Source organism: Melanotaenia boesemani, chromosome 8, assembly GCF_017639745.1.
Source record: "Melanotaenia boesemani isolate fMelBoe1 chromosome 8, fMelBoe1.pri, whole genome shotgun sequence".
NCBI lineage: Eukaryota > Metazoa > Chordata > Actinopteri > Atheriniformes > Melanotaeniidae > Melanotaenia > Melanotaenia boesemani.
Genome location: NC_055689.1, coordinates 36600393 through 36626925, shown reverse-complemented (window position 1 = coordinate 36626925; position 26533 = coordinate 36600393). Strand labels below are relative to the sequence as shown.

General features: G+C 43.3%; 2 protein-coding genes and 1 gene segment (V, D, J or C); 2 read left to right on the top strand and 1 right to left on the bottom strand.

Moving 5' to 3' along the window:
• Positions 1-15849, bottom strand: part of LOC121645129 (heat shock cognate 71 kDa protein-like) — a 38859-nt gene extending 23010 nt beyond the window's left edge. The window contains exon 1 of one of the 2 annotated variants that reach the window (XM_041993526.1): positions 15570-15849. In XM_041993526.1, the coding sequence (XP_041849460.1) occupies positions 15570-15741 (172 nt within the window). In that variant the 5' untranslated portion in view covers positions 15742-15849. The remainder of the gene's footprint in view (positions 1-15569) is intronic. The other variant, XM_041993527.1, reaches the window with a different exon arrangement.
• A 699-nt stretch (positions 15850-16548) lies between these two features.
• LOC121645014 lies at positions 16549-19850 on the top strand. Its single transcript, XM_041993287.1, has 5 exons — positions 16549-16759; positions 16892-17205; positions 17371-17595; positions 19085-19211; positions 19371-19850. Exons 1-5 carry the CDS (start codon positions 16717-16719, stop codon positions 19739-19741), a joined length of 1080 nt encoding a protein of 359 aa, XP_041849221.1. The 5' UTR covers positions 16549-16716; the 3' UTR covers positions 19742-19850.
• A 4459-nt stretch (positions 19851-24309) lies between these two features.
• On the top strand, positions 24310-24745 carry LOC121645188 (the record flags this gene model as incomplete). The annotated part of the segment is given in 2 exon segments: positions 24310-24365; positions 24444-24745. Coding segments are annotated over 2 exon segments (357 nt in total), but the record flags the coding sequence as incomplete, so codon positions are not given.
• Positions 24746-26533: the final 1788 nt, after the last annotated feature.

Sequence of the window (26533 nt, the reverse complement as noted above, 5' to 3'; positions counted from 1 at the left end):
CTCCCACACACACACACCACCCCTCCATCACCCACTCTCCCAAACATACACCACTCCCCCACACACACACCATCCTCCCTCCCATACACCATCCATCCTCCCGCACACACACCATCCTTCCACCATCCATCCTCCCACACACTCCCCCATCCCTGCACCATACATTCTCCCACACATACCCCATCCTCCCACACATACATCATCCCTCCACCATTCATCCTCCCACACCCACACCACCCCCCCTCCCACACACCACACATCCACCCCAACCCAGGCACGCCACGAACCCCCCCAGGGGCCAGCCACCAGCCCAAGGGGCCACTTTGCTCCTTCTGAGTGGGAGGGGGGCGAGGCAAAGGAAGGGAACCCCAGGCCCACGCCCCCAACACCCGGGCGCCCCCCAGAGGACACGTCCTAACCCCCTGCAAACGCACACATACTCTTTTTTTTTTTTTTTTTTTTTTTTTTCCCCCAGCCACTCACACACCCTCTCACACACCTCTATACACCAACACCTCAATACGTGCACATACCTCCACACACACACTTCACGCACATACCTATAAACACACACACCGGTGCCCACATACACATACACTCTCATACCCCTCCATACACATACACCACTACATACGCACTCACATACATACCTGCATATACACACAAGCACCTCCATACATACTCACACCTCCACCCACTCCTTCACTCCTCCACACACACCTCGACCTCCACGTGCACACACTCATCTATACACACCTTCACACACACCCACACACACCTCCCACATAGACCTCCACACACACACCCGCACACCACTCACACACACATACACGCACACACCTAGACCTTCATACACACCCACACACACATACAGCACACACATCCCTCTACACCCACCCACACACCAGCATACCTACAGACACACACACACACCTATATACAAACACACCCCCACCCAGGTTCCGGGGCTGCGACCAAGCACCAGGGCACGGACCAACCCCCGGCACGGCACATCCGGACGGGCCCAGCCCCCCCCAGCAGCGGCAGACCCCCCACCCCCAGGAGCGGGGGGAGACCCGACACCCCAGAGCCCGGGGCCCCCACCCGGCCCACCCCGGGCCCGACCGGCCACCCGGCCAGGGGCCGACGGACACCGACCCAGGCACCCCGGCAGCCACCCCCCACCGCCACGAGGCAGCCCCACCCCGGGGCCCACCCAATGCCGCCCGCCCAGACCGGAACCCCCAGCCGACCCAGCAGCGGAGCGGCCGAGATCCCCACCCAGGAGACAACCGGAGACCCGAAGCCACCAGGGACCCCCCACCCATATCCACCCCCATCCCAGCGAAGCCGCAATCCTCCACCTACATTAGGTGATGTAGCCAGTCACAGGGGACCAGAGGGAATGAAAGTCATCTGACTGGTTCCTGGAGGAGGCAGACATTGTCTCAATGCTGATGTGATCTAACAGGAGATTTCTAAACTGCTGGATAGACAAATTATTCTTATCTTTCCAGTTCACAAGAATAGTTTTCTTTGCGATGCATAAGACTGCGAGGACCAAGTTTATGGAGTGTATTCCTATGTTAGTGTCACCCAGGTCGCCCAGTAGGCAAAGTGTGGGGTTTGCAGAAAAACTGGTTTTAAACCATTTTGAGAGATCTTCACACACCTTAATCCAGAACCTTTGGACAGGTGTGCAGGACCACAGCGCATGGATGTAGCTATCAGAAGTGTTCTCAAAGCAGTGTGGGCAGATATCTGATGGTGAAAGGCCCATCCTGAACATCCTGTGTCCTGTATAATGAGTTCTATGGAGAATTTTGAATTGTATTAGTTGTATATTTGAATTCTGAGTCATTTTAAACGTGTTTAAACATATTTGTGACCATCTTTTCTGATCAAAGTTATTAGATAAATCATCTTCCCATTCTGAAGTTGGGAGAGATATCCTGTCTTCTAGCTTTGCAAATAATCTATATATTTTTGATAATAATTTTGGAGTATTAAGATTCAAGAATTCTGCTATTCTGACAGGAAGCTGCAAGTCTAACTGTACAGGGGTATACTTCTTACATATAATTGATTTTAGTTGGTGGTACTCTAAGATTTTATTGCTGTTGATTCCATACTGTGAGACAATTGTGTTGAAAGATACAAAATTTCCATTTTCTATTATCTGTCCTAACTGTTGTATTCCTTTAGTCTTCCATTGAGTGAAGTTTATCATCTTTTTGTTCTGCAGGATGTCAGGGTTGTTCCAGATGGGTGTAAGTCTACATGGAAAGAGGGAAGATCTGGTTATCTTACAGAATTCCCACCAAGCCATTAAGGAAAAACGGATGTTAAGGCTTTTAAAGCACTTATATGGTTTAATGATTGAGCTGATGAACGGCAGGTCAGAGATGACTAAGTCCTCACACAAAGCCTGCTCCACATCTAGCCACGGCTCATCCAGATAACTGGGTTTGAGCCACTTTGAGATGTACTGCAGTCTGTTAGCTATAAAGTAGTGATTAAAGTTTGGTAGATCCAGTCCTCCTCTATCTTTAGTCTGCTGTAAGGTTTTAAGACTGATACGTGACGGCTTGTTTTTCCAAAGAAACTTGGATATGAAAGAGTCCAGAGATTTAAACCAACTGGTGGAGGGTTTAGTGGGTATCATTGAAAATAAATAATTAACTTTAGGTAGAATCATCATCTTAATGGTGGCAACTCTCCCCATTAGTGAGATGGGTAAGCGCCTCCACCGTAAGAGATCATCTTCTATTGTTTTTAGTAGCTGAACATAGTTTAATTTTGTTAAATCTGATAATCTGGGGGAAATATTTATACCTAAATATCTAATGTTTCCTGTCTGTATTTTGATATTAGGGATGTTTTGTAGGTCACAGTTGATGGACATGGCTGTAGTCTTAGACCAGTTAATAGAATAATCAGATATTGATGAGAACTTATTAATAACTGTGATTGTCTCAGAGAGTGATGTTTGTGAGTTCTGAAGGAAGAGTAATACATCATCTGCATAAAGACTTATTTTATGTTCTATATTTTTGCCCTGGAGTCCTTTAATTTCTATATTTTTTCTAATAGCAGCCGCTAACGGCTCTATGAATATGGCAAAAAGTGAGGGGGAGAGTGGACAGCCCTGTCTGGTGCCTCTCTGTAAGCGGAAGCTTGGAGAAGTTTGATCGTTGGTTTTCACACATGCATTTGGGTTATTATATAATATTTTAATCCACTCTATGAAAGCAGGTCCAAACCCAAATTTGTCTAGTGTTGCAAATAGAAACTTTACAGTTTACCCTGTCGAAGGCTTTTTCTGCATCTAGAGAAATGATTGTGGATTCTAGATTATGTAGAGTAATCTATGAGGTTAATTAGTCTACGCGTGTTAGTAGATGAATGTCGGCCTTTTATAAAACCTGTCTGGTCCGGATGTATTATAAGAGGGGTTATTTTTTCTATCCTTCTGGCAAGAGCTTTACTAATTATTTTCAGGTCTACATTTATTAAAGATATGGGACGGTAACTGGATGGAAGTGTGGGGTCTTTGCCTGGTTTTAGCAATAGTGTTATATTAGCTAAGTTCATATTTTGCGGTATTTTTTGTTTTTCCTGTATTTCTAACAACATATTATAAAATGTAGGAGCTAGCGTTGTCCAGAATTCCTTGTAAAATTCTGCTGAGTAACCATCTGGACCCGGGGCTTTATTGTTGGGCATATGTTGGAGAGCTTCGTGGAGTTCATCTACAGTAATAGGTGCATCTAAATTTATTTTATTTTCATTTTTTAGTTTTGGTAGATTAATGTTGTTTAAAAATTGTTCAATATGTTCATCTGTTGGATTAATCTGTGATTCATATAATGTTTTATAGAAGCTTCTAAACGTGTCATTTATCTTGTCTGGGTCATGGCTGATGTTTCCGTCTTGATCTTTAACAGAGGAGATTGTTGTTTTCTCCTTGTTTGTTTTTAGTTGATTTGCTAAAAACTTTCCAGATTTGTTACTATGTTCAAAGTTCTCCAAGCGAAGTCTTTGCACTAAAAACTGTGTTTTTTTATCTATAATTTCTTTAAGCTGCAATTTAGTTTTCCTTATATTATTCATTGTGTGCTCTTCGGGGGAAATGCGGTAAGCCTCCTCCAATGATTTAATCCTGAGTTCTAATTCTAAAACTCTTGCTGTTTCCTTCTTCTTCTTATGTGAGGAGAAGGAAATTATTTTCCCTCGCATTACTGCTTTTCCTGCTTCCCAAAGGAGACACGCTGAAGTTTCAGGCATGTCATTTTTTTCTATATAAATTGACCATTCTTTTTTAAAATAATCAATAAACTCAGGATCTTTCAATAAAGAGGTGTTAAATCTCCAGCTTTTACCAATCGGTTTATTATTTTTGATTCTCAGACTGAATGAAACTGGTGCGTGATCGCTGATGCTGATTGGATGTATCTGAGTCTCTGAAATGTCGCCCATTAGTGAGTTACTATTTAAAATATAATCTATTCTAGAGAAGGAGTGGTGAACTGAAGAGAAGAAGGTGTATTCTCTTAGTTTAAGATGGTGAGAGCGCCAAGCATCGCAAAGACCAAAATCCTTCATGTACTGTTTGATAGTTTCTGACGACTGCCAGACTCGATGACTGCCTGATGTGCTGCAGCAATCTTGTTCAGTCAAGACTACATTAAAATCACCAGCTAGCACTATTCTGTTATCTGAATAATTCTGGAGTGTAGCAAACAGGGAGTGGAAAAAGGAGGGATCATCTGCATTGGGACCGTACACATTGGTAATACATAATTTGATATTACAAATAGATAATAAAGTTATCAGAAATCTGCCTTCAGGATCCACTACTGTGCTATCTATGTCAAAATTTAGTCTCTTATTAATAAGAGTAGCTACTCCTCTCTGCCTAGAATTGTAACAAGCTGAGTAAACATGAGGAAACTGAGCTGTTTTAAGAAGATCTATGGTTGAGTTTGTTAGATGAGTCTCTTGTAGTAAGACAATGTCAGCCTGCAGCTCCTGTAATTTATTAAAGATCTTCAACCTCTTCTCCCTGGAACCGGCTCCATGTACATTCCAACAGACGATTTTTAACATGGTTATTGTGAACGGTTTAATGCTTCATGCATGTTACTGACGCGTGTGTCTTTGTGCGCCCCTCTTGCGTGTTCGCGCGTGTTTGCATGCAGCCTGATTGCGCGCGTTTGTCCGTATGTTAAATGTCCGTATATGTAGTCTACCTTAATGCGTGTTCTCTCATACATAAAACGCGAGTGTTTATATGTATCATGTATGGTGCGGCTGTGCGTCCTGACGGTGTTCGACCGGCTACGTGCGCTGCTGATATTACGAGCTAGATTACAATTAACAGTGAAGACGTGAAATAGAAAGATAGTGAAAAGTGAAAAGTGAGAAGAGTGGTGAAACAGAAAAAAATACATTGATCTAGGTGTAGAGGCTGTGGTGAGACGAGCAGTGTGTTCTACTGTCAGTCATCTATAATGGCGAGTTAAGAGTGATCATTTGGAGAGATTGACTTACAGCACCTGGGATCAGAAGAGCCACGGAGTGATGTCCGGGTCGCGGTACAGTTGTCCATTAATAAACAGTTTATCCACCGCGATGACAGCGCGAGCGCCATCGGCGATCTTTTTCCTCCTGATGGGAAACAGGACTCTCCGTCGGTCCAGAATCTCTCTCGGATATTGGTCGTTTACTCCGAAGTTGGTCCCCTTCAGTTCGCGGCCCTGGTTCTTCACCTGTTCCTTCTGTTTGAAGCTGACGAACTTCGCTACTATGGGTCTTGGTCTGCTGGACCCGGGTTTCCTCCCGCCGAGCCGATGGACTCTGTGAAAGGAGATGTTTTTCACCGTTTCTTCCGGGAGCTTCAGGTGGGTTTTGATGAAGTTTTTCACCGTGGTCTCGGGGTCCTCCTCCGTCTGCTCTGGAATCCCTGCAAACACCAGGTTCTCTCTCATGCTCCGCGCCTGCAGATCGATCACCGTTTCCTTAATCTTCTTATTTTCATCTGAGAGACGGGTCAAGCCCTCGGTGAGGGATTTTACCGTCTCTCTGAGACCGGCATTTTCTGCAGCCAGACTTTCCACCTGCTTCTGGCTGAATTCTAATGATTCACGTAGCGCCTGGAACTCTTTGTGGAGAATTTCTACCTGACTCAAACGGGCATCAAAACTACTGAGTTTCTTATCTATGGAGATCAGAACATCTGTTGAGTCGTTCCCCGTTGGTGAAATAGCTCCAGGTGAATCCTCATTTCGCTGTCTCTTGGACTTGGATGAGGAGGAGGGGGTGGAGGTGTTGTTTGGTTTCCCCATGACGATTCTGTCGTAACAACGATCTATAAAATCTGTCAGGCTGGCCAAATCCTCCCCGCTGTGCTCCAGAGTGTACCTTTTAAAGACACTATAGCCCTACTTTAAAGAATATTTTGATTAAGTTGGCAAAAAATACAATCGAATGAAAGTAGAAATGTTTGGGCGCGCCTAGTTTGAATCTGCCGTCTCCCCCGGAACTACGTCACCTACAGCATTAGCGTCACTTACCTCTAACAGGTTTTTAAGGGAGGGACCAGACAAAATGCGTTGCAATGGACCCCTATGATTTCGAAAAATATGGACCCATGTTTCCCTTGCCTTGCTCGGACATGGGTCACCGGGGCCCCCCTCTGGAGCCAGGCCTGGAGGTGGGGCACAGATGGGAGCGTTTGGTGACCGGGCCTTTGCACATGGGGCCTGGTCAGGCTCAGCTTGAAAGGGTGACATGGGCCACCCTCCCGTGGGCTCACCACCTGCAGGAGGGGCCATAGGTATGGGGTGCAGTATGAGCTGGGTGGTGTCCGAAAGCAGGGACCCTGAAGATTTGATCCTTGCCTGCAGAAGATAGCTCTAGGGACATGGAATGTCACCTCTGTAGCGATGAAGGAGCCTGAGCTGGTGCACAAGGTTGAGCAGTTCCGGCTAGTTGTAGTTGGACTCACCTCAATGCACGGCTTGGGCTCTGGAACCACCGTCCTCAAGAAGGGCTGGACCTCGTGTATTGTGGAGTTGCTCCAGGTTTGGGCATGCTCATTGCCCCCCAACATGGTGCCTGTACATTGAGGTTTACCCTGGTGGATGAGAGGGTAGCCTCCCTCCGCCTTCAGATGGAGTGGACGGGTCCTGACTGTGCTCATGCACTGAACAGCAGTTCAGAGTCAGATCCACTCTTTTTGGAGTCCTTGGAAGAAAAGGGGTGTTGGGAGGCCCCCCTGATTTGAATCTGATTGGTGTTTTGTTATTGGACTTCTGTGCTTGTCATGGATTGTCCATAATGAACACCATGTTCAGGCATAAGAAAGCCAACATGTGGACTTGGCACCAGGACACTAGACTAGGGCTGAACGATTTATCGTTTTCTGATCAAAATTGCAATTTCAGACGACGCGATCACGTGATCATCAAAGCTGCGGTTTTTACAGCGCTCCTGACTGACCCAGGATCTGTTGTGTCAACTATTTTACACATACATGCCGTAATCCTACCATCCTGGCAAGCTCACCAATCAGAGGCAGCATTCTGCTCGTGGACAGGTCATGCTAACCAATCAGTATTAACATGCTCCTTGTGCTTTGAAATCTTTACGTGTTTAAAAATGGCTTCAGCAGAACCAGAAGCGGAGTTGGAGATTTTAAACCCCAAGAAAAACAGTACGTCGGTCATTTGGGAGTATTTCGGGTTTGAGGCTGCAGATGTGCACCAGAAACAGGTACTGTGCAAAACCTGTTGCACTAAAGTTGCAACGTCTAGAGGAAACACAACTAACTTATACCGGCACTTAAAAAATCACCACAGGCATTTGCATGATGAGTGCATGACAAAAAAGTCTGGTGAAAAGTCAAGTGAAAATGATCCTCAGGCCCACTGTAGCAAACAGTCTACAATTACAGCATCATTTCAAAGTGTAACTCTGTATGACAAGACCAGCAAAAGACACCAGGCGATAACGACTGCCATTACGCTCTATATTGCCAAGGACATGGTGCCTGTTAACACGGTCACCAAACATGGATTTAAAAACCTCCTCAGCACGCTGGACAGAAGATATGCAATTCCCTCCCGCACCTACTTCAGCCAGGTTGCCATCCCACAGCTGTATGCAGAGTGTAAAGAAAAAGTGTTAACAGAGCTGAAACGTGGAGTATTACGCCACAACTACAGATATGTGGCAGAACGACCGAACCGTATCTTAGTTTCACCGTGCATTTCATAAATGATAACTTTGAATTAAAAAGTCGCTGTCTGCAGACAGCGTACTTTCCCACTGACCAAACTGGAGAGAATATTGCCCTGGGATTGAGAGAGTGTCTGTCAAGTTGGGGTCTGAAAGAAGAGGCCCAGACGAGCATCACAACCGACAATGCAGCAAATGTCATCAAAACTGTGGAACTTAATGAATGGACCAGACTTCAATGTTTTGGACACAGGCTGCATCTTGCAATTGGTAAGTATATTATATATACATACATATGTGTGTGTGTGTGTGTGTGTGTGTGTTGATTTATTTATATCAATGTGTGCAACCTGTACTCAGTAGTCAGTAGTTTTTTTCTTTATGTTGTATTTCCTTGAAACCCTTAGAAATTATTTATATAATTAGCCTAATAATGATAAGATATTTACATAAATATTAGATGATGAATAATGTGTTATGTGCTTTTGATCACTTATTTCTTTAATGCTTTCTATTGGATTTCTTTTGTTCTCTTGCTAAAATCTGCCCTGTGAAGTTTTCCATTATTATAACATTATCAGCCTGTAATGCTCATTTACGGTTTATGTTCTTGTTCTTTTTTTTTTTTTTTTGGTCCAGAAAATGTTGTTAAAGATGATGCAAGAGTTAAACGGGCAACAGGACTTTGCAAACAGATGGTTGGTGTCTTCTCTCATCGCTGGAAAAAGAAGACGGCACTGAAAACGGCACAGCAAGAATTACATTTACCTGAGCACTCACTAATTTCAGAGTGTCCAACAAGATGGGGCTCAAGGCAAAAAATGGTTGAGAGGGTGTTGGAGCAGAGCAAAGCGTTGTCTCAGGTTCTGTCTGAAGACAAGAAGACACGTCACTTGGTCCCCACTTGGCAGGACACAGAAGTCCTTGAATCAATAAACAAAGCCATTGGTCCTCTTCAGGAATTTACAGATGCCCTGTCTGGTGAAGCCTATGTAAGTGTGTCGTACCTGAAGCCAGTTCTCCATCTCCTGAGAACATCAACTCTGACTAGAAGCGATGAGGACACAGATCTTACCAAGGAAATAAAGTCAAGAGCTCTTGTCTACATTGAAGATAAATACAGCAATCCAGCCACACAGGAGCTGATGGACATGACTTCGTTCCTTGATCCTAGATTCAAGACTGACTACATAAGTGCAGAGAATGTCCCACACATCAAAGAGCGAGTGAAGATCGAAATGGAGCAGGTGGCACGAAAGGTACCTTTGTGTAGTTTAGTAATGTTTAGAATACCACATCAATACAAGTGACATTTTTATTACACTGATTGGTATTTTGTTTACATAGAAACTTTGCCAGCTCTCATCACTATGTTTTATAGGAAAAGAGGCTCGTCTCAGCACCACAGATGCACCACCAGGGTGCAGCAAAGGCAGACCCATCCACCACAGGGAAGGGAAAGCGGTCACTGGGCAGCTTCTTCAAGAGCAAGGTTGTCCCTCCTCTTTCCTTCACGATGGAGCTGGAGGATGCCATTAAAGCTGAACTGGACAACTACCTGATGACTCCTACTATCGATGGAGAGGAAGATCCACTGGCCTGGTGGAGAGTGCACAAAGTTAACTTTCCATGGCTGAGCAAAATGGCTCGTAAATTCCTGTGCTTACCAGCCACCAGTTCGCCATCAGAGAGATTGTTTGGTGCTAGCGGAAATGTTGTCACATGTCAGCACTCATGTCTAAAACCATCTAAGGTTGACATGCTGGTTTTCTTGTAAAAAACTGTAAAGAGTGATGTAGAGATGTCAGGGAAGCAAGCATTGTTGTTAATTAAGTACTTTTGAGATTTTGTTTGTTCTGCATTTCACCCTGACTTGTAGTGTCAGCCTTTGTTTAAAAAAATATATTTGCTATTTTTCAGGAAAACTGCTCCATTTTTCACTTGACCTACGAGTGTAAGGCCCTTTTTTCTTTTATTGGAATTGTTGAATTTTGTTTTTCTAATTACTTATTTAACATTGTTTTTGAATTGTTTTCCCGTCTTGGAAAGAAAGATTTGAGACATTCGCGCCTCAAATTATAGAGGAGGACCAGACTGGTTTTATAACATAAGAAAAACATTACATATAGTAGAGGAGGCCATCAAGGTTTCCTGCTTCCTTAAGGCTTTGTCCTTGCTTCCAGCCGACAGGATGTTCTGGCACAAATCTTTTGATCTACTGGCCCGTACTTTATGTCTACCCTGTTAAACATCTCTACTGCCGTCTTCTTTCGGGTCAGCATGGTGTGTTTGACGGTTTGGACGGCACTAAGAATGTCGATGCTGCCACTTTTCGAGTCAATGATTTCCGACATATAACTAAAAGATGACTCTACCTGTGGTCCATGGAACACTGACTATGCTGCCTGTACCGTTGTGGTGAGAGCTGGGTACCTTCCCGTTTGAAAGACATCTGCCCACCAGCTGACAGCATCACCTCCAACTGTGAACTCCGGCAGGCTCTGGTCTACACCACACTGGAGAATCTAAGAACCATTTAATTATCCCAGCAGGGTCATTTAACCTCCACAGAGGCAAAACATAGAGTTAAAAAATAAACAGCAACAGTAAATATCCATATGTGCATCCATCGGTTCACTTGCCATGAATGACTGCCTAACGCGACCGCTAGGGGTGCAACTTTCAGAAGAGAAAATAAGGGACGCCAACCACAGCGCCCGAGGGCCACGACCACCACGGCCCGACTCCCGTGGGGTGGGGAACCCACAGCAGTGGTGTTTTATTTTGTGCCGGTGTTTTTAGTAAAAGTGTGATTTAAAAAGCAGTTAGTTATACTGAAAGCTGTAAATGCTTTATTACCAATGAACACATTGATTATTTTGCAACGTTACTGCATATAAAGAGTTTAATAGGCTCCATAAAGCTGTAATAACATGCATCCCTATTTATCATACAAGAGGAAAATACATAACAAAATACCATATGCACACAACTTAGTTATTGTACAATCACTTAACCTAGTTAAAGAGATACTGGTTAATCTACCACGCAGCAGCAGCACCAGTAACTAAAGCAGATCTGTTTGTGTGGAGCAACAATGAATTTTTAAAATATAAACTAAACACACTGAGAACTTCATGTAACCATTAAAGTTAAGTTATAGTTTAAAAATAAACGTTTTCTCTGAACGTTTATTTATTAACTGTTGATCCATTAGTCTGACTTTTTCTTTAAATGGACAAATATAAAATATTTATAACGGCTGATACTGCTGTATATTAAATAAATGATCCTTCATTCGACTTTAAAAACTCGTGGTCCTGAATTCCGGACATGGATCAATCATGACATGACGTCCCACACCGGATCCGTCTCAGGAGATGATGAGTGCCTCCAGTGTTGCTCTCCTGATGCGTGATGTCTGACGTCAGACCGCCCACACGCCGACACATTTTACAATCTGTCCTGTAAACATCTCCGACGCTGTCCAGCTAAGGATGAAAGTGTTTTCGTTGTTGAGGACGTGGTGGAGTATCGGGTGCAGAGGACGTTTTAAAAAGGTTCAGGTGTTGTGAGCAGCGCCGGTAGGTGGCGTCTGTCTCTAGGCAACCGTGACCACAACAAAGACAACGAGCAGCACTCAGAATAAGGAACAAGAGACGTCCCGTACGGGACAATCCAATTTAGACAAACATACGGGATGTATCGGCTAATACGGGACAGTTGGCAACCCTAGCGACCGCACACGACAACCTCCGTAATGAATATTCAGGGTAGCTCAGAATTCCTAGAAGCCAGAACTCAGAGCAAAGCACCAGGCTAAAGTTCGGGGCTAATGATAAGCCTACTGTAAGGTTACCAGCTGGCTAGCTGAAATACTAGCAAGCTAAATGGTTAACTTTAGTTAGCAAGACAATCAGACAATGCTGGAATTAACATTACAACTAGCTAACGTTAGATGGCTAGAAAGTTTGCTTTCTTGCTAATGGAATTTTCCAGCATCAGATCCGCTCGTTTCCTAACATTAACCAGTTTGTTCGAAGCATCAGGTAACGTATGAAAAAAGCGCTAGCTAACGTTATTTAAATCAAACAAATATCTGTTATTTTTGCTCCAAAAAGATTGACTTACATCAAATTCAATTTCCATTAGTTTCCAGACGGCCATGTCAGGCGTCTCATGACGCAAAAGACTAGCTCAGCTTGGCAGAGTGTGTGTCAAGATTCTGAAGAAAGGACCGCGATTCTGATTGGCTCAGACAAATGTCAATTATAGATCCATTCTAAGCCTACGTCACTACGTTCAGTAATGTCCTAATTGACCAAGAAAACAGCGACTGTCGCCGAAAAGCAACAAGTATGAAGGTCTGGTTCAGCTGAAGAACATCATCTGATTTTTCATAACCCCAAAGACAAAAGAGAGGTACGCGCCAAAACAGAAGAGATGCTGGACGTCATGTGGACAGGAAGGGGCGGACCACACACACACATATTATAGAAATGCCGAATACTAGAGGAATAGTGGGAAGAAGTATGGAAAGTTTGAAAGGAAGTATTAGGTTATGAGTTACCTAGAACAGGTGTGGTGTTATATCTGAGGAATCTGACAGAAGAAAACGTCCAGGGTCGGGACAGATATCTAGTAAAGGTGCTACTAGCAGCCAGTAGGAAGACCATTAAAAGAGAGTGGAACAAAACGAACCCACCTACATTGTGCCCGTGGCTCCCAAACGGTGCTCAGCAGTGCGAGAAATGTCCAAAAACTCCAGTGCAAATTATATTTACATATTTACAAAAAGAATGGAAAAAAGAAAAATAACAAACTTAGGCCTTTTGTCTCTCTCTAGACCAGCCAAAAATAATCCAACCTTCTGTCTCCGACCAATCCTTCCAGTTGCCAGCAATGCAACTCAATGAATACCCCCTTCTTCTCAGGCTTCCCTTTAAATACTCTAAGCCCCTCCCCTTTTCTCAATAATCCTTAATTTCTACAAATAAATCACTTTAGTTTAGTTCTTGTTATGTTTGCACATAAATAAAATAATTACAAAAATAACTAACTCTACACATTCGTTTCGAATATACCTATTAATCACAGTATCAGAAACAGCAAAGTAATAAATGGTTTTTAAAATAAAAATGTTTGGCGCGAACCGGAGTGATCACATGGTCGTGACGTCACTTCCGGATGTCGGCCAGGTGGATTGGATATGGCCTCGGGTTTGACCAAAGCCACAGCAGTGACAGGAAGAGGACGGTAAGTAACCAGCAAACGCCATATAATCAATCAGCCCAGCACAATATTACATGTGCACCCTTAAGAAGTCGCTACGTGAGGCAGACTGCATTCCTGTGTGGTTTACTGTTGTAATAAGACTGTCGGACTTTGGCGGGAGTTTGTCCCCGGGGAACTGAAGGCGAGTATGTATATGTGTGTGTGTGCGCACGTTTATGGACACAGTAGGGACAGTTGTCAGTGACGACACGGCTTAGTCACAAGGAGATTAGGGGATTTAATTTAACCAGGGTGAAGTTACACACATTTGTAACAGAGGGCTCTCCCATGTTACTATGTTGATTTATTTTATTTGTATGTAACTTGGTGTTATCCTGGTTATTTAATTAGGGATTTTACTGATATTGTGACTATGATTGTACACGTTTTTGTAAAGTTATTCAATAAAAAAAAGTTAACTGAGAACATCTTTAATATTCAGGAAATTAGTGACGACATCCAGCCCTGATATATACGTGTGAGCAGGACGGCAGGACCTGGGCCGGCATTGAAAGCCTCGATCGGTTCTGCTGTCCGACCTGTTGTGTGCATGCGTGGTGTCGGAACAGCTCTAGTATGTTGATGCTAGCAAGCCACGTTCCGTCCCACAACTTTGGCTCGCTGACCCGGCATTTAAAGACCGGCTTTAGCCGGTCATGGGGAACGATCGGGAAGCTTTTTGTAAAGTGTGCAGGAAAACCAATAATGTGACCTGGAACGGTGTCACAGCGATCATATCACATGGTTTTTGGTGCAACTGCAAACAACCACCTGGTTTGTTGCTGTACTGTTCCATCTCCCATCAGCCCAAACATAAAAGCTACTGGTTATTCCAGCCTTGGACATACAGGGTCTATATGGGATTTCCTGCTACCACAGAGAAAATACCAGTTCATTTTATGTGCTGTGTTAAAGTGACAGCTGGATATTTCAGTACTGCTGCTGCTCAGCTAAACTAGTCTGTACACGTAGGCTACCGTCCACATCTGTCCACATCTGTCCTGGTCCAGCTCAGAAACAGCTGTAAACTGGGCCAATGAGGAACATTTTCTTAGTCCAGGTTAAAGCTGATGAGGAGACTTTGTGACTTCATCAGTGTGTTTATCTGGCTGGAAATCTGCTTGTTGGCTTATTTTACTGCATGAAATCTTTGGTGGGTCCTGCTGGACCAAACAGACCTCCACAGGTGGGCTGCTGCATGGAAAAGTTTAATATGTTTAATATGCCTTAAATTGTAATGTTTTATTTTAGGATTAAAACACTGCTCTTTTAAAATAATGCAAAACATAAAAGAACCAGTCTTTTGAACGACTCTTTGAAGCGTCGACTCCCGAATGAACGACTCGTTTCAAAGAGCCATAAGTCCCATCACTACAAAACACACTCATTTTAAATGGGAACATCATCTTCCCCAAATAAAGATGAAAATGAAGCTTTTTTTTCCTGAAAGGACCAAATTATCAGTCAGTTTTAGGTATTTACCCAGTAAGAACATGTGAAGTTCACTTACTTACCCGGTAACTGCAGCTAGTTCAAATGGGTAAATACGAGGAAACTACTGTTCAACAGCTTCATAATTACTCTGGATTTACCCATGAAGTTCTTAGTAGCAGCAACACATGACGGTAACTACAGAAACATGTCAGTAAAAACGTAGAAAGAAAGAAGTGTTGAAGTACAGTGAAAAGCTTCTATTATTTCCTGCTAACTACGTCCCTGCAAATATCTGCATTGGGGTGGTAGAGATGTGAAACGTCTGCAACCAGCCCACAGTGGCATCTCAGCGTCTCTCTTAGTGTTTCTGCCTGAAACTGCAGCTGCAGCATCATTTTCCTCTCAGTCTAAAACTAAATGCTGCCACGTGGACTACAGATGGGAATTAGTGAGAACGCTGGAATCTGCTACAGAGCATCTTTACCTTGTGGATCAGGTTTTCTACATGGTCCCTGACAAATAAAGCAAATAAATCTAAACTAAATGTACCGTAGAGCTCTGATCAGGATCCTCCATGAGTCCATGTGTTAGTTCATTCAGACCATCCCAGTGTTTCCTACCTGTTCTGATTAACTTTATCTGTGGATTCCAGGTGATATCCAGCAGCCTGCGCTGACGATCGATCTCTTCTTCGTACTGGACGATGGTTTTTTCAAACTCTGTGAATATTTCTTCAGCAGCAGCAGTTAGTCGCTCGCTGATAAACTCTCTCAGATGCTGAACTGAAGACATTGTTGCTGAAACACTGAAATATTCAGCTGAGAGACGACAACACAACCGTCTTCCTGCTCCGTCCTCACACGAGGAAAGCTAACGATGCTGCTAGCGGCTTGTTTACTTCCGGTTGGTGTCACACTGGGAAGTTCCGGCAGCAGAAGAGGAAGTCAACCTTTTATTCCGCTTTGTATTGGAAACATTACTTACTTAAATGTACTTACTTAAATATAATTTAACCGTATTACTTACCTAAATATAATTTAATTAAGAACACCCATGACCTCAGAAACTAATGTTTAACCCTTTATAGGGATTTAATCTTTGTCCAATTACAAGACGTTTGAGAGCTAATCTGAATGTATAAATAAAACCTAAAAGCACTCAGAGACCACAGACCTCCACCAAGCCATTGTAATGTGTTCCCAGTTATTTTAGACATTAACTTTGAGCCAGAATCTGATGGTAAACTTATCCCTAGAAAAAGAAGAAAATCCTGCGTCCTGATCCAGATCACCCCTAAAATCTAATCTCTTGTTTCCTTTGAGATAAAAAAAAAAAAAAGTAATCGAAATCTGTTGTCCTTTTTATTTATTTTTTTTTTTTTTTTATTCATTTATTTATTTTTTTAGTTATGTTGCTAACAGACAAAGCAACGCTGCTGGAAACATGACCTCTACTTTGGTGGAGGTAATAATTTAAAGTGATTTTGGTTCTCTCTCAGCTTTTTTCAGACACCTGCAGGATGACACACTTTCTCCTCTCCAGGCTGTAGAGCTCTGTGGTAATCAGTCTTTATGTCAGACTGGTTTGAACTGACAGAAATGCTGCACTAACTCAGATAAAACTAGAACTGTGCTGAGCAGAAAAGCAGCTCAGGTTCATGAGTCTCCTCCTACTGTTTGACTGCAGCTGTGAACATCAGACCAAACACAAAACCTCTCACAGATAATTCATCCTGAACTCCAGGTCCACCATTTCTCCTCTGGAAACATGGAAACACTGGCTGTGATTTGCTTCTTTTCAGCTCTCGTAGGTACGTATGTTTGTAAGAAGAAAACCTGGAAAACAACCAGGTTAAAAACTACAGATAGAGTTTGGATTCTCATTGAAGTGAAATCTGACTTTAGATCAGAGCTGGAAATAAAACATGTGGTCTGATCAGCAGGTAACAGCCTGGAAGATGATATAACTCCCAGCAGAGCTGAAGTGTTTTCATCAGAGCGTCAAAGAGAAACTCTGTCCTGTAACTACTCAGTTGCAGCTCAGAACCTGCAGTGGTATCGACAGGATCCTGGATCAGGTCCTCAGTTCCTTCTCCTCATCACTGATTCAACAAGTCCAACTGTGGTGAAAGCAGAACCTCCATACCCTGGACTGACTGTAGAACTGAAGAGGGACAGAAAACAAGTAGATCTGGTGATCTCCTCTGCTGCAGTGTCTGACTCTGCTGTGTACTACTGTGCTGTGAGACCCACAGTGACAGGAAACAGCAAAACTCTGTACAAAAACCTTTGGAGCAAAGACAACGTAATACTCCACAACGTCCACTAGAGGGCCTCACACACTGTTAAAGCTCTGATTGTTGAGTCATTGGACTGATGACTGCGAGCAGATGACTCTGCTGTGTACTACTGTGCTCCTCAGTTTATACTCTGGAAAAGAGCAAAAGGCTCCACAACTGAATATATTCCTGAATTTAACAAGCAGCTGTTTGTGGAATCAGGACTTTCCAGGCTTCTCCGTCCAGACTCTACGACCATGGTGGACAGAGGCTTCCTAATTGACAGCTGTGTGCCCTGCAAGGTGCAGCGACCTGCATTTCTGTCGGGAAGACCTCGAATGCCTGAAAACGAGGTTGAGGAAGAACAGGTAGTCGAACACCTCAGGGTGCATGTGGAGCGTGTAATTCCAAGATTAAACAAACAAGATGTTCGATTCAGTCGTCTCTTTGATTAGGTCTGGTGAGATCAATCAGCTGTACATCGTAGCATGTCTCCTCCTGAATTATGAAAATCGTTCCCTGGTTAAAGCTTGGGCCAAGTAGATCCATCAAATCTGATACAAGTAATACAAGTAATTACTGTAGTATAATTACAGTCATTAATGTCATGTTTTTTCTGTTCTAAACAGTGTTAACGCAGTAAAATAAAGGTGATCTCAGCCTTCGTTTGGGACAAAAACACAGTAGATTTAAATTGTTTTGTTTTTTACAAGCAGTACAAGTGTGACAAAGTTTTCATGCTAAAAGCAGATAAATGTAAACGTGATCAGCCTTTTCTTTGATTGCTTGTAAAACTCCATCATCCCTATAAATTCTCTGAATGAACCGTCATCCTCAGCGTAGACCACAAAGTCGCACCATCCAAATCCGCTTAATAAAAGCTGTCCCTGCACCTGCCAGCAATAGCACGGGTTTTTGACACGTACAGGTAAATATTTTATGTTCACATGCTTACAAAGGAGACAGAATGAAACAGGTAAAGGGGAATATGAAAGAACTATTCTGTGTATGAAGTATTACCAGATTCCTTCAATCACTTTTCTTTCTTTAGGTCTTGCTGAAACCACCACCTTCTGATTGGCTGGACCAGGTTGAAGCCTTGTATACAAACGTTAAAGTTAAAGATGATGTCTTTGTGTGTGTGTGTGTGTGACGTACAACATTATGTAAAAAGCCTTGGATTGTTTAGCTGAGGACGAGCTCTGTGCCACTGCTGTTCAGAATGGGTGCAGCTTTGTGTCGGGGTACAGCGGTCAGTCCCTCTGGCTGTTGTCGGCAGACTGAAACAGCAGGGCTGCGATGTGATTGCACAGGGAAGCCCAGCGACACAGGAACAGCCGTACATCAGCAGCTCAGCTGGTTCAGTGCCTTTGAGAAGCAGCTGTGAAAGAAGTTAGTACGAACAGTGTTGTGTTATGTGTTTTTATTTCCATGCAGTGAGTGAAATCTGTAAAACTGGTATAATAATTAATAAACAGAACAACTACAGTTGTCCATCTAGCTTGTGATGTTTTAGCCAAAAGTCCCTACAGATACAAAATACTGAATTAATTTAACTCCTGACAATAAAAGCAGAGTGCAACATAGTTTTCATCACACTCATAAAACCAGAAGAGAAAACATGGGAGACGTTAACAGAGAAAAATACAGCAGCCGGGTCATCCAGTGGAGCAACAGCTGCTGTTTGAGGTCATAACTATTAAGAAACCTGCTCCCATTGCTCCCATTTCCCTACACTCACAGTATGCAGAAAAGACTAAAATGTGTTGTTGTCTGGCTCCGCCCACCACTGCTGAGCTCAGCCAATGAGATGGCTTGTGTGTGCAGCAGTAAAAGCAGCTTGATGTTGAGGAGAAGGCTGTGCAGCAGAGAAGCTGCTTAGTTTCATTCTGCTGCAGAGGAAGAACTTTGTTCATCTGCTGTCTGACTTCAACAAGAGAAAACATGTTACTTTACCTGCTTCTACTTTTCTCTCACTACGTAGGTGAGTGGTGGAACACTGAGAAAAACCTCTGACTCAGCAGATTTGCTCTGACTTTGTAAATGAGTCTCAGTTTGGTCACATGTGAAAGTGAAGAACTTCTGTTGAGTCTCTTGTTTCAGTCTCCTGCAGAATAACTGACACGAACCCCTCATTTTGCAGCAATGGGCTCCATGAACATCATAAAACAGCAAAGCAGTGAAGAAGTTGTTGCTGAGGGAAGAAACATCAATGTGAGCTGTGAATATGAGGGTTCTATCTACAATATCCAGTGGTACCGACAACAGCAGAGATCCAGACCAGAGTTCCTGCTCTACATCACAGAGGAAGGATTTATTCATCCACCTGGGTCTGATTTCTCAGCTCACATAAACAAAACACAGAAACATGTAGATCTGGAGATCTCCTCTGCTGCAGTGACAGACTCTGCTGTGTACTACTGTGCTCTGCAGCCCACAGTGACAGGAAACAGCAAAACTCTGTACAAAAACCTTTGGAGCAAAGACAACGCAATACTCCACAACGTCCACTAGAGGGCCTCACACACTGTTACACTTCTATGGTTTGTCAGGATTCAGTCTGGGTTCTTTGTACAGGTGGAAATAAAGTAAACATCACTGTTTTCTACATCATTGAACTCTAATGAAGTTATTTAATTTATTACTTTAGTACAAGCATCAGAAAATAGTAAATACATAATAATGATAAATGTTAAAGAATAAATTAAGTAAAAGAATTAATGATTTTGTTGCATCAAAAGATAAAAACTGAGATATATTCTAATTTCAATAAAATGTTTAATCTTTTTATCAAGTACTGTGAGTGTGTATGTCACTGGGATCACACTCCTCATCCTCCCTGGAAAGGTCTATTCAGGGCTCCTGGAGAGGAGGGTCTGTTAGAAAGTGGCCAGAGAGAAAGAAGTCTGGACCTCCTGCTTAAGGCGGTTATATACTCGTGCAGCATCAGCATCACCATCGTAGGCTCAGCGTAGCTCCACAGAGGCTCGACACACACCTCTTTTAGACCTGACGTGCACCACTGCTACACAGACGGCTACAAGGAAGTATTTCCTTATGATTGGTCAGTTTGGGATTATGAGTTTCCGGATTTCTGCATCTCTTCCCTGAATTTGTGTGGCAACCACCATTTTTAAAAACAACCTGTAATGGATCAAGTTGATGAGAGGCTGATCGAATTATTTCTTCGTTTTCTTCCACAAGCTAATAAACACTGAACCATACTGGACGCCGTTGTTGTTTTAAAACAGAAAATACCTACCGAACTGACGGGAACCACCAAAAGAACTCCAACCTGGGGAGTTTACCGGCTGATACCACCCCTGCTGCCACCTTCAGGTTAGGAGGAGAAACTGCCACCAAAACTACGCTCATCCCCTACGTTCGAGTGCAGGAGCAAACTCATCAGCTCATAACCCTAACCCGGTTAAAAAGCACATGTAGACGCCACACAAGTATTAATCTGTCTTTAGGATGTTGCCCCCACAACCCAACATCTGATAAGCAGAGAAAAATGTATGGATGGATGGATGGATGGATTTCTTAAAATAGAAACCAGATGAATCCATCCAGAGTAATTCTACAGCCAGACAGTGTTTTTCTGAAGTGTTCATGTCCAAAGACAACAACATCACTCTGGTCTGAATCTAGAAGGAGAAAACTCTGAGTTATCCAGACCTTTATGTGTTTAAGACTTCTAAGTAGTTTGAGGAACTGATTGGTTTCCTCAGGTGTCATGGTTACGTATTCCAGATTGAATTTATAGTCAGTTTCTGCAGTATGTGAGTACATACACAGGAATCTAAAAGGACGTTTCTCTCCATCCCACGGTGTAAAAACACAAAGAATCATTTAAAGAAAAGAAAAACTGTCCAAAATACACAAGCAGGTGATTGTGTGGCAACAGCAGCATCACACAGTGACCCAGCTGGTCAGGATGCTCTCAATGCTGCCTCGGTAAAAGCTGCACATGATGGGTGGGGGGGCTCTCCCTCTCTTCAGTCTGTGGAGGAAGTGGAGGCGCCGCTGGGCTTTCTCCACCAGTGATGTGCAGTTGGCTGTCCAGGACAGGTCCTCACAGATGTGGACCCCCAGGAACCTGGTGCTGCTCAGTCTCTCCACAGCAGCACCATTGATGGTCAGTGGGGGGGGGGGGGGGGGGGGGGGGGGGGGGGGGGGGTTCGGTGTGGCCTCTTCTGAAGTCCAGAACAATCTCCTTTGTCTTGTCCACATTTAAAAGGAGACTGTTATTGCTGCACCACATGGACAGATGGCTGACCTCCTTCCTGTAGTTTGTCTCATCCATGTTTGAGATGAGACCCACCACAGTCGTCTCATCTGCAAACTTCACTCTGTGGTTGGTGCTGAATGTTGGTGTGCAGTCATGGGTCAGCAGGGTGAAGAGCAGGGGACTGAGCACACATCCCTGCGGGGCTCCTGGGTCCAGTGTGATGCTGCTCGAGGTGTTATTACCGACCCGTACTGCTAGTGGCCTCTCACTGAGGAAGTCCAGCAACCAGGTGCACAGTGTTGAGTCCTGTTGAGATTTATTATTCATTTTACTTTATTTAGAAGGGACCATGTACAATTTCAGACATAAATATTTCCACTTGTTGCATCGTACCTGAGTTAGCCTAAAGGACCATTTATGCTCGATGGAGACAGACGAACAGTTCTGTCAATCCACTATTAATGTCAAATACTCTTCTCATTCTGTCCATGTAGTCACTATGTCATCATCTTTCTATTTATTCTTATATTAGTCCAGTCAGCCTGTCTTCAATATTTTGTTCTCATTCTGTAAAATAAGGCGTCTCTCCTCTGGTTCAAAGTGGCATCATCAAAGGGTCTTGGTTCATGCCACCGAGGACCCAAACAACATCTCAACACTCTTTCAAGCTCGACATCATTCAACAGTCAAACCCCATTTCTTTCCTTTCTTCATGTTTCCACCACATCTCTCTCTTCAGTTCATCCACCAGGTTCTGACATCCATCCTCATTCAGTTTCCCATCAAACTTAAACTTTTCTTCCACTTTTCCAAACATCTCACATTTGAGGAATCCCTGCAAAACATGAACTTCACATCTCCTTCCAACTCCAAAGAACTCTTGTTCCATGGTGACAAGAGTTCTTATCGAGGTTCCCTGAACCCCCTTAAATGGTCCCAGACTATTAAATGTGTCCCACCCACACACCTACATTTCTATGTGACTAAAGTAAAGAATTCCTCTGCAAATTCTTAGAAAATGAGAAAATTCAGCTTCTCACCGTATCTGAAGTCTTGGTTTGGACTAGTTGGCTCCCGTCACTCTCCAAAGGTCGGTGTGTCCTGGTCCCTCTGTGAACAGTCAATTCAGACGGGTTTTTTCAGTAAGGAGGTCCCGGACCTCCACCGTGCACGGTACAGGTGCTTTCCTTCCGTTGGAGAGATACTCTAGAGCAGGGATCACCAACTCCGGACCTCTTGAGCCAGTGTCCTGCAGGTTTTCAGTATCTCCATACTGCAGCACACCTGACTCAAATAATGGGTCGTTAAGAGGCTGGTGTAGACCTTGACTATTTCATTTGAACCAGGTGTGTTGCAGCAGGGATACAGTGAAAACCTGCAGGACACTGGCTCAAGAGGTCCGGAGTTGGTGATCCCTGCTCTAGAGCAAACTAAAATAACCCGTGGAGTTCCCCAAGGCTCCATCCTAGCGCCACTGTTGAACATCTACATGCTGCCACTCGCCCAAATTCATTCATTCATTCTTTGCAACGTTTAGTCTGTGACGGGTCGGAGGTAAGCTGGAGCCTATCCCAGCATTTTTAGCAGGTGAGAGACAGGTACACCCTGGACAGGACACCAGTCCATCGCAGCGCCAACACAAATAGGGACAAACAACCATTCACACTCACTCCTAGAGAGAATTTAGAGTCACCAGTTGACCTAACATGCATGACTTTGGATTGTGGGAGGAAGCTGGAGAACCCACGCATACATGGGAAGAACATGCAAACTCCACACAGTCTCATAACTTTTGGTCAAAAAAATGTAACATTTATTTCTCACATTTTATCTTATTTTAATTTAGATTTTTGTCTTTATTTAGTTTAAATTTCTTTTTAAAATTTGTTTTAATGATTCTTCTGCTGGAGGTTCGAACCTTGAGGACGGTGGCCTTTCTGTGTGGAGTTTGCATGTTCTCCCCGTGTATGCGTGGGTTCTCTCCGGGTTCTCCAGCTTCCTCCCACCGTCCAAAGACATGCATGATAGGTTAATTGGTTATTCTAAATTCTCCCTAGGAGAGAGTGTGTGTGTGAATGGTTGTCTGTCTATGTTGGCCCTGCGACAGACTGGTGTCCTGTCCAGGGTGTACCTGTCTCTCACCTGCTAAAATGCTGGGATAGGCTCCAGCTGACCCGCGACCCCAAATGGAATAAGCGGTCAAGATAATGGATGGATGGATGGATGATTCTTCTGCTGTAATACTCTAAATGTTTTGTGTAAAGAACTTTAAATTCTCTCTACATGAAATGTTTTGTACAAATAAACTTACATTAATTAATTAGCCACAAACTAAATGAATTCTTTGGATTTAAGTCTTCATGCTTTTCAATATGTTTGTTTCACAATTTGGTTTCAGACCTCAAAGTTTTAACAAAAAAAAACCCAAACTTATTGTTACAAAAAATAGATGATTTCTCCAGAATATTTAGGAAGAGCTGCATCTGATCAATATAAAAATACTGCAGTTAAAATAAAGCAGATCCTTTTTTGTTAGTTTGTGGTTTATGTAATCATGACAATCATGGAGAGGGCTCTGAATTATATTATAACAGTGAAACTGGGATCCAGATTGTAAAGTCCTGATCTAAAACAGAAAGACCTTCTAAGCTCCTGAGATCAGAGTGATGAAGATGAAGCAGCCAGACTGTTAACCAGGAGGAAGAGAAACTGAGAGAAGAGAAACTACTGATGAAAGAGGAGACGGAGAGATTCAGGGAGGAGCTGAGCTGTTACTGAACTATAGAAGAGACACAAACTTCCACATTCAACACAGTTCAACACACAAACCACAAACATCACCTTTATTCAACATGCTGTCTTTGCAGACATTTGGATTCACTCTGCTGTTTCTAGTCATTCTAACAGGTTTGTTTGCTTCTTTAAAACATCCATTTCTGGATTTTCTGCTTCTTCTTCAGTTATTTGACTTCTCTCTTCCTTTAGGTGTCAGCTGTGAAGAACTCACTGCAGTCAAGAATGAAGAGTCCAGTTTAGAAGGAAGCTCTGTTACTCTGTCCTACACTTACTCTAAAACACCAACTGGTGATGATTATTTCTTCTGGTATCGACAATATCCAGGAAAACCACCAGAATTCCTGATCTCTCACTTTGGAACAGGAAGAGAAATATCTCCTCCGGTTCCTGGACTGTCTTTTGAAGTGATTAATGATAAGAAACAACTGGATCTGGAGATCTCCTCTGCTGCAGTGTCTGACTCTGCTGTGTACTACTGTGCTGTGAAGCCCACAGTGACAGGAAACAGCAAAACTCTGTACAAAAACCTTTGGAGCAAAGACAACGCAATACTCCACAACGTCCACTAGAGGGCCTCAAGTTCAAGTTTAGTTAAAGAATTTTTATTACAGAGCAACAAACATGTCATATCACAACAAATCATTTAAAAACCTAATTGCTGCAGGAATAAAATGAAGCTTTTAGTCTGTTAGTCCTACAATGGACTACAGAGCCAAATATGACATAAACCTCCACTTATATGACACAAGAAAGAAAGAAAGAAAGAAAGAAAGAAAGAAAGAAAGAAAGAAAGAAAGAAAGAAAGAAAGAAAGTTTATTACCAGACATTTTAACATGTTGTTACTTCTCATAAACAGATCTAAATAAAAAGTGCAACACATGAATATTTTTGCATGTTTGTTTGCTTTTATAATAAATCAAATGCTTTACTTTTCTATTCTATTCTGTTCTAATCTATTCTACAGTCATTTAGCAGACGCTTTTATCCAAAGCGACTTACATTTGAGAGTAAGAACAACACAAGCATGAATTCAAACAAAATGGGACATCATAATTAAGAGATAGTCAGACTGCTTTGAGTCCAGTTGGACCAGGTGCTGTCATGTAGTGCAAGAGGCAGTGCATATAATTTTTTTTTTTTTTTTAAGTCATTTTGTTTAAATACAATACAATTTCATCACACAATATCAACTTGGGCATAAGTGCACACAGCTTCTTCGGTACTTGGTTGAGGACAAATCTTTCTAACTCATTCTGAGTAGAAGAGTTAAGCTAAGTGTGGAAATGCTCCTTAAACAACTGAGTCTTTAGCTTGCTTTTAAAAGTGGATAAGGACTCTGCGGATTGGACGGAGTTTGGTAGATGGTTCCACCACCGGGGAACAACAGAGGAGAAGAGTCTAGCTACTGATGTGGCACCACCTTGTGGTGGGAGCACTAGGCGTCTTTCACTGGCAGAGCGTAACTGTGGAGAGGGAGTGTAGCTCTGGATTAAGGAGTGAAGGTAGACCGGAGCCGTTTGGGTTATTGTTTTGTAAGCCAGAAGCAGAGCTTTGAATCTGATGCTCTGCAACTGGAAGCCAGTGGAGAGTGATTAGCAGCGGAGCGACATGAGCTCTTTTGGGCTGGTTGAAGACCAGACGTGCTGCTGCGTTCTGGATCATCTGCAGAGGTTTAACTGAGCATGCAGGCAGGCCAGCCAGTAAGAAGATGCAGTAGTCAATGCGTGAAATGACCAGAGCCTGGACCAGGAGCTGGGTCGTGTGTTCAGTCAGGTAGGGTCTGATCCTCCTGATGTTGTAGAGAGCAAATCGGCAAGACCGGGAAACCGAGGCAACATGGTCCTTAAAGGTCAGCTGGCTGTCTACCATGACACCAAGATTCCTGGTAGAAGACGTAGGCACAAGCATGATTGAGTCAAGCTGCATGCTTATCTGTGGCGGTAAAGAAGGATTGGCTGGAAAGACAATAAGCTCGGTCTTGAACAGATTTAGCTGAAGGTGGCGATCCTTCATCCATGTGGAGATATCAGCAACATGCTGGTATTTGCATTGAGACGGTTGTGTCGTCAGGTGGGAAAGAAAGAGAAAGCTGAGTGTCATCTGCATAGCAGTGATAGGGAATCAGTAACTGACAGGAGATTAGTTTCAGTAGAGCGGCCTTGCCTATAGCCAGACTGATATGGATCTAACAGGTTGCGGTCTTGAAGGAACTGTGAGACCTGACTGAAGACGGCACGCTCTAGTAATTTAGACATGAATGGAAGCAATGAGACCGGCC